At 32.8% G+C, this 8,941-nt stretch overlaps 1 protein-coding gene across 1 annotated transcript; it reads left to right on the plus strand.

Moving 5' to 3' along the window:
- The first annotated feature begins 254 nt into the window (after nucleotides 1-254).
- Nucleotides 255-8,493, plus strand: LOC138333754 (DNA-directed RNA polymerase III subunit RPC3-like). The gene is given in 13 exon segments (XM_069282320.1): nucleotides 255-406; nucleotides 1,977-2,066; nucleotides 2,409-2,519; nucleotides 3,118-3,213; nucleotides 3,648-3,728; nucleotides 4,079-4,130; nucleotides 4,447-4,507; nucleotides 4,863-4,929; nucleotides 5,760-5,843; nucleotides 6,076-6,177; nucleotides 6,597-6,646; nucleotides 7,224-7,361; nucleotides 8,359-8,493. Coding segments are annotated over 13 exon segments (1,131 nt in total). The 5' UTR covers nucleotides 255-319; the 3' UTR covers nucleotides 8,471-8,493.
- The last annotated feature ends 448 nt before the right edge of the window (nucleotides 8,494-8,941 follow it).

Genomic DNA, 8,941 nt, shown 5'->3' on the forward strand with positions numbered 1-8,941 from the left:
TCAGAGATGATTTTTTTTAAAGGGATATCAGAATTATTGCTTCTCATTTGATAATTTTGCAGCAAATATATCCTATACATTGTTGCACTTATTTCATCACATGTACATATCAGTGCACAAACATGTACAAAATCATCTTAAATGAAAAAGTTCACAATGTTAGACAATCAATGATGATAGTGAATTCTATTTCAATATCTTACATGACTTAATGTTTTCTTTGCAGGACATCCAAGAATAAAAGCTGGGCTAGTGAAAGAGAAATTTGAGAACTTAGCACAAACACACTTCATACAGCGCTGTCCAAATTGTCTGGAGCATGATGACACAGATGTTGTGGCTGCTGCAGCTGAACAGGCAGGGGACGAGGAGGAGCTGTACATCATTCCTAAGATGGATATTGATGGTAACCTGCAGAAATTTATTTTGCTAACATCTTATATGAATAATTTATACTAATCATATAGACAAAAAGATTGTCAAATTAAAAAAAAAAGATAATAATTCAACACCTTTATCATTTAAGACACATATATCGTATTCGACCCCATTAGCGCCCATGTCCCTATAAACGCCCCTCCCTCTTTTTGAGGCCTCAATTTCAATTGCCCACCCATAAAGAAAGACCAAAACTACACATAACTGTATAGATTTGCAATAATTAAGTCTTATTAGCACCTTTTCCATTTCTTAAACGCCCTGGGCGCTTATTGGGTCGAATATGGTAATACAAATTTAAATGTAGTCATTTAATGTACTAGAAAATTAACAATAAGAAAACATTTGAAGACAAGAGAAACACCTTATTATAATGTTTGCATGCAATAATACATTTATTGTGCTAAGCTGATGTTGTTTCATATTTAACAAGGTAACCCATGTGTTGAAATGTAAGGTAGCTAGGTTTCTCAGATGGAGGAATTTTAACTCAGAGTTCTTGAAGAAAATAGTACCATAATGACCTCTATCTGGTATCAGTTCACTTGAATCAATAATATGATGCAGAGATGAAGGGCTGATGATTGCATGACTCAGGCATTTTTTTGGCCTCTGAATACTAATTTACCGTATTGACCTAATAAGCGCCCCAGGGTGTTTAGAAAATTGAAAAAAATGAAAAGTTGCTTACTAAGACGAAATTATTGCAAAAACAATAGGGCTGGGTATTGGAAGGTCTAAAACGACATGATACATATTGATAATACACTGAAACAATACACGATACGTATTGACGATACAGTGGACCTCTTTTTCAAATTCAGTTGACCATTGTGTTTTGAATAATGTGACAATAAAAGATAATTTTGATAAAAACATTCTATAACCAGGAAAAAAAACCGTTTGATTCGGGTTTATCATTTGTGTTAATTAATTTCTGTCAATTCATATTCTTAGTTATGAAAAGGCATTTCTAATCCATTTAGGTGATACACAGATGCCTTAAACACTTCCTATTGATTGAAATGCTCTTACTTGAATGATGTTTTAGAATAAATTTTGTTTGGAATTTCCTATTTCTATAACAAAAACAGTAGGGTGAGTTGTTAAAACGATACAGCGATATACAGCAAGTTCGCATATCGATATTCGATACACTGCTGAAAACCGATACATATCAGTACATGTATATCGATAATATTGATCCAGCCCTAAAAAACAAAGTGCAAACCTATACAATTTTGAGAGTTTAAGTCTTTATCTAGGTCCAGGCAATTGTAATTGAGGAATCAAAAGAGGGAGGGGTGCTAATAGGGACAAGGACGCTTATTGGATCAAATACAGTATACATAATCCTAGTGGCCAATGTTCCATCTTGATCACCAGCATGATATTCATTTAATGTCAGAGAGGGATTATGATTCAGCAATTAAATGCTAATATTGTCTTAACTTGAATTGCTGCAAGAAAAGTAAGCATATTAATATTTAAGACCGCTTTCTAATTTAATTTGAAGCATATTTTTTCCTATTTTAAAGGATGAGGTCAGCAGAAAAAGAAAGAGATCTACAGAAGGGGAGGGAACTCCTGCCAAAAAGAGCAGAACAGAATCACAGGAGAAGGCAGAGGTAAATTTCAACTTGTTACAGTTATAATTCTGTGCTTTCATGCTTCAAATTACTTATCACCTTAACTATATATTGCGTATATAAAATGAAAGCCTTCTAATTATAGCACCTTTTTATTTGTAGGCGATATTCAGATAGCATATGACCAATATTTTGAAGTGCAAATTTGTGACTTTCATTTACCGAGACCAAGATTTTGTTGTTTTCATAGTAACATATTAAATGGATACTTGAGTTATTTTGCCATATTGTTTTTAGTCTTCACAAATATGTTCTTTAGATCTCTACTGTAAACACATGTACAAGTACCTGAATTTGTCTCATATTCTAACATATGTTCAGACTCCAAAAGATGATGGTATATACTGGAGAGTGAATTTTGAACGATTTCCACCAAACATTTACAGGGACCAGGTCTTGGTAGCCTCAGCTGCAGCAAAATAGACACAGTATGTCATCAACTTATATATCAAATTCTCTCAGTAATTTTAGCGATAAAATTTGTGGTATCTTTAGCCAATTTAATTCTTTTTCTAGGAATCAAAATTCGGTTTCAACTTACTGTATTTGACCCAATATGTGCCCCATCCCTGTAGGTTCCCTTTCTCCTTTTTGGACCTCAATTTCACTTTGTACACGTACCTTATTACCTTAGGAAAAGATAATCCTTTTCTAAATTGGATTTATGAAGCATTCTCATATTCTTTTTCTATTTTTTAGACACTGGAAACTTATTGGGGTTTGAATATGGTAAATCAACGTCTCTGTGATATCAGCTATATACCTTCAAAAATTTCATTCATTTACTTCATCAATTTTAATTCATCCTTGTGTGGTATGAACAATACAAAGCAATGAGTTTGTTGAATTATTGTTATTTATTTCAGTTCAATTCTCTCCGGTATCACCAACACAAATCAATAAATGAAAATCACATTTAATATTCTGAGTTTTTTTTTTCAAAAATCATATTTTAGTTCAGTTAAGCCAATGTGACAATTCTCTAATCTAAAGTTCCTTTATACATGTGTATTTGTCTTGTTTTTAATAGAAAGCTGGCGAAGTGTTGCGGACCTTTCTGAGACTGAGTGAAACAAAATTTTCATCAGGTGCTACCACCACTTCGTGTGCAATAAGTGTGAATGAGGTATGTTTGTGAAGGAGAAAAAAAAAATTGTGTGAAGCATGTGTTGCAGAAGAAAGGAATGGGTGCTACTTTTTCATATCTTTCTGTGTTAGATAGGCCTGTTCAGGACAATAAACCGGTGCATAATATGTCTGTAAGTCAGTTCTCATACTATCTATAGTGTGATATGAGAGGAAAAAATGTTTTTTGATATACTGGCCCATGGGCGATATGAAGGATTATGGATTTCCCACCCTTGAAACATACCAGTGAATTTGTCACTATTTAAATGAGGTCACTATCAAAGAGTTGATTGTTGATCTATTGGTCAACTATGCAGGTCACTGTTGATAAAAAATAGTTATTTTTGTTTAATCTTTGGTTTACAACTTTGCAGTTAGAGCTATACTTATTAATATGATTATATATCTGTATCACTTTTATTTTCCTTCTAGGTGTTCCGTGCCCTACCCAAGGAGTTGTCTTTGACCAGGCACGTGTTGGAAATGTACATGACAATGTTGTGTGATGATATGGTAACTCTGCTCTCTGTTTTGTCGAATTTTGAAATTAATGTGATAATTGTGTGTTTTTATTATGTTGGTGTGTGTATACATGCCTTCCATAATGAGGTTGCTTTGGTTTTCATGATCACCGGACCCTATTCCTTAGGAATCCTATCGGCATATCGGCAATCTCCGTACATTACTGACTTCAATATTAGGAAATAAAGATAATATTATAATAATAATAATATAATTATAATATGTAATTACATATTTCCTCTGAATAAACACTCTATTTTTGGCAAAGATCAGTTATTTTATTAATTTTTTTAATCTCCCTTATTTCACTTGGAGCTAAATGTTTCACTTTTGTATTTCAGAATGGATTGTTCTCCAAAGTGGATGAGATGTCTGGTGGACTATATGTAGTCAGTATCCTTATAAGTATAGAGAAAATTGCTAACAAAGAGTCCCTCCTGACCAATTTTTCATAGTAGATGAATTCTTATCTTGATGATATACCAAAAACATTGAAACATGCATTTTTTTGTATATATAATATTTCATATACATTCCTATGGATTCCTACAAAAATTACAGTTAATTTAATGATTTCACCTAAAGATAGATACATTTAAAGATAACAATAATGTGCAATTTAACAATATATTGTTTCTTACTTTCTGGCATTAGAACTCATTTCCATTTATTTTCACTGTTTTCTGTTGTTGATTCTTTGACTTCTGAGATTTCTATAAAGGTTTACAAGAGCTTGCAAAGGCACACATAGAGTCTGTTGTCCAAGAAAGGTGAATTTTAATTGTCTCCCTTTGAGGGCATATGTTTTTCTCTCCACCTTGTCATCTTTTGTGGGAAAATTTGACCTGACTTTCTGAATATTGCCCATATTATTTGTTATTGAATATTTTGAAAGATAAAGCTAATTCATTGAAAAGAATGTAAAATTAACTGTAAGAATATATTTGTTTTTATAAACTTGATAACATGGTGCATAGAAGCAAATCTTTTCTTTGCTCTTAATTGAGCAAGATTTTTCTTTACTGTAAATTACTGCTATCTGACATATATTTCTTTGTTTTGATTATTTACTTAAGCTTACACATGTGGATAATGTTTTCAACAGAAATATTTAAAATTATTCAGATTTGGATCAAAGTGCTTGAGGATATTCAGAGTTTTGTTGGTGAAGAAACATTCAAAGCAAAAACAGGTAATAAAATATCTTTATTTTTTAAAAACAAAGGGAGAAATTTTCAAAGAATAAAGAGATCAAAAGACAATCAAGGGAAGATAACTCTTGTATTCATTTTTGGACGTTACCCTTTAACAATACCAACATTCATTAACTCCTTAAAATAAAATTCTCCACAGAAGACTGTTACAGAAGAAGTCGAGAAACTTTCAGGAATCCATTAACAGAGGTCAAGGAAAACTCTGAAGTTAACCAAATGAACTTTCCTTTATTCCCGCAGTGGTTTGTTGATTTTAAATTCATGACATTTTAAAATCTATTAGAATGCTCATGAAACTGGACTGTGAAGTTTTCTGGAGGGTTAATGTTTTCACTAGAATTCAATAATTAATACAAAGCCATGCACTCTGTTTATCAAATTATCTCATATTTTTGCTACCATCCTCGATACTCCAGGGGTTCCAATCACATACGATCTCTGCACCCCTTGACTATCTCACAGTAAAACTGGAGGCAACAGAACAGGTAATTTAGTCCTGTGATGTACATCAAGAGAGTCATATAACGGTACACTGTGACTATGTTGCATTGATGTTGGGCGTCACTCTTTCTCTTTAGTCTTCAAAGAAAGTTTTTGCAGGCCTGTGATTGGTTCAGATTTGTTCCCCTGAGCTGCCTTCAATTTTACTATGAGATAGTCCAGGGTGTAGGGATCGTATGTGATTGGAACCCCTGGAGTATCGAGGAAATTTTGCTACATACACTTTATCACAAATTTGAAGAGGTCTTCACTTTGTTGAGTAATTTTGACCTTGTAAATGATTTATGGAATATTATATTTATTATAGATAGAAGATTATGCTATGATATCATCAAAGGAAGCCAAGGAATTGTTGTATAACATGTTTTCTGAAAACTTCATCACATTAACTGTGAGTATTAATTATAGCACTTCAAAGACAGTGCAAAAATTAAACTCCTGCTAAAATAATTATGTTTACAGTATTTCAAAACATGAAAATCCTTCATCTAGTGCATACAGCAATAATATTAGTAAAAAGATTAATAAATCTTTTCAAATCTATTTTTTTCAAATGCATCTTTATTAAGATCTATTAAATGAAATGTATGCAAATGTTCAAAACGTTGATGTACATTTTACAGGAAGTATCCAAAACACCTGACCATGCTCCGTCCCGAACATTCTACCTGTTCAATGTGGATGTTCCTCAGGTAGCCCGGATTGTGGAGCAGAGATGTTTCAAGGTACAGTACTTATATTTGTATATATTGTACTTATATTCTTATATTGCCTACCCCTAACAATAAAAAAACCTTATTTCTAAGAGCAAGACTAGGATATTTTGTCTCTTTAGCTAACAAGACTCTATAATGCAACTTTGATATCATAAATTGTATAGAATGAGTATTTTGTTGATACATCAAGGCTTGAAAAGTCACTTATTTCTAAAACAAAGCAAGAAATGGAAGGCAAATTAACCTATCACTTTAGAAAGAGATCCTGTTTTCCTAGAAATGGTTGGAAGTTTGATAGAAAGCAGGTGCATGTATTCAGTTGTGATCTGTCTATATGCCTTGTATTGTAACAGAATCCAGATGTTTTCAAATTATGAACTTATATCACTTTTAATGAAAAATGTTTCTTTGTAAATGTTTCTCCTTAGGCTGTGAAGAATGCCATGGTACGCCGTGAAACAGAAGTGGCAGAGCACAAGTAATATTCCAAATATATATCATACATAATCTTCTAGTTCTTTCATATACTTTACTTAGATTCTGTATATCGTGCTTCTATAATAATAGTATAAATTGCACACATTCACGTCATGATCACACCAATTCTAGTAATCCATGCAGTCTTAAATGAACAGTAATGAATATGATTTAAAATTTAACTGAAGTTCTATAGTTTTTAATATACAAGAGCCCATGTTATTAAATTTATACCTGTATTCTGCTCTATCATATGCTCCAATACAAGAGTGTACAGTCAAACCTGTATATAAAGACCACACAAGGTACAAGGAAAAATGGTCTCAATAGCCAAGTGGTCTTTATACACAGGTCAAATCGCGTGTTATATATAAATGGCCATTTGGAGCCCTAAAAAGATGTCTTTCATAAAAAAAAGTGGTCTTTATACAGAGGTGGTCGCTAAGGCAGGTTTCAATGTATTCATAAAACATGACAGTGGAGCGGAATTTAAAGTCTAGTTTAAATTAGACTTAATTGGCATGAGGGCTGACATGGTAAGGGTGTGTTGTGATAATTTAATGACCTCTTGTTTGTAGGAGAGTACTAGACAAGAAGGAGAGAGTAGACGCCATCGTAGTGACACTGACTGACCCCGAACAGAGGGAGGAGATCGAGCAGACGATTAGTCCGCCGGAAAAGGAGCAGATACAGAAGGTCAAACACACAGTACAGATGTAAGTCCCTGTTAATCATCTTCATTCACAATTATTTCATGTGGAAATTTTTATAAACCGACAATGGTACTAATTTATGTACCACATGATAACGTTTGTGTGGGACTAGTATCTCCAGTGGTGATGGAACTCTTTGTTATTTTCTCTCTGAATTGATGTTTAGTGCGGGATATTGTCTTTAACGTCATTCCATCACCAATAAAAAACAATAGTCTGCACAAACATTATCAAGTATCACATGGTTCGTGAATGGGTCCCATTGTTTAATATTAAATGAAAATTGATGTAATCACTTCAGGCAGCACTGTATTACATGTTATGTTTGTGGATATTTTCTTTAGTTGTTTATAGTTTTGAAAATATTTTTTAGATAGAAATTATTTGTGGTTAGTCTTTGTAACAATCATAATATTACAATCATATACAAAACATATTTCATCAGTTTTACATTATGTACCCAGTAGTTACATAGCAACCATAGCAACCAAGGAAAACATTTCTACAGGATGAAAAATTCGCTTTAAACTGTATTACATGTACAAGGTCATATTTAGAGTACAATATTACTGTATACTATCAATGGCCCAAAATAGAGAGTTGTAGTGTAACTTTGTCTTTCTGATTCATGTTTGATGAAAAGATGAACTGTTTATTACTTTATGTCCCAACTACTTTACATCCTAGATTTAAATAAACAGTTCCAGTATACAAGAAGACACAACACGGACATACCGCAGTCTCCCAAAACACGCTCCTCGCACTTCACACATGCCACACACCGCTTACATGGGAGGTCGTCCTTACATGACCATAGCTGTTAATAGGATGTTAAAATAATCAAACAAACAAACAAATAAATGGAACATGTTGAAGAGTTATCTTCCCTTACTTAAAAAATCTTACTCTGATTACAAATTATCTCCCCTTATGAAATATTGTTGATTTTAAGAGTTATCTCCCCTTACTTGTGAGTTCTTTTATCTTTGCTGTGTTGTAGGTTAGACCAGTGCGAGACCCAACTAGACGACAGCCTCTTTGTTCTTCAGTCTTATCTACAAGCGTCCACACAACACAATCTAGAGAATGTAGCTGTCAAAAAGAAGCGATGAGGAAAATAAAATTTTAATATGTATCAATAGTTTAATTGTTGTTTGTGTTTGCAGAAATTTGATAGACTTAATGGGCTATTCTATGATTATCTATGGGAAGGATTGCATAATCTTTCTATCAGTAAGACCTATTATCCATTAAAGATGCTCCACCGCCGACAGAGCATAAATGATATTCATCATTTGAACAATAATTGGTGTGTAATCGTGTATATATCTGTCTAATTAACACAAAAACTAATATAAAATAATCTATTTTGCCTTTTGTGCATGCGCAACCAGTACTTCAATCCATATAAGATATAGTGCCACGGAATTTTTTCGGGATGCAAAAAATTATTTTTCAAATTTTTACCTTGAAGTAAAATTAGAAGCTCAAACTTTTCAATGGTGGTAATGGTGTAAAGAACGTAAAATTTTGTAACTGAAGAAAATATTAAATCATCTGCTCCTGTTTTTGATAGTGAAAAA

Source organism: Argopecten irradians, chromosome 10 (assembly GCF_041381155.1).
Source record: "Argopecten irradians isolate NY chromosome 10, Ai_NY, whole genome shotgun sequence".
Classification (NCBI taxonomy): Eukaryota; Metazoa; Mollusca; class Bivalvia; order Pectinida; family Pectinidae; genus Argopecten; species Argopecten irradians.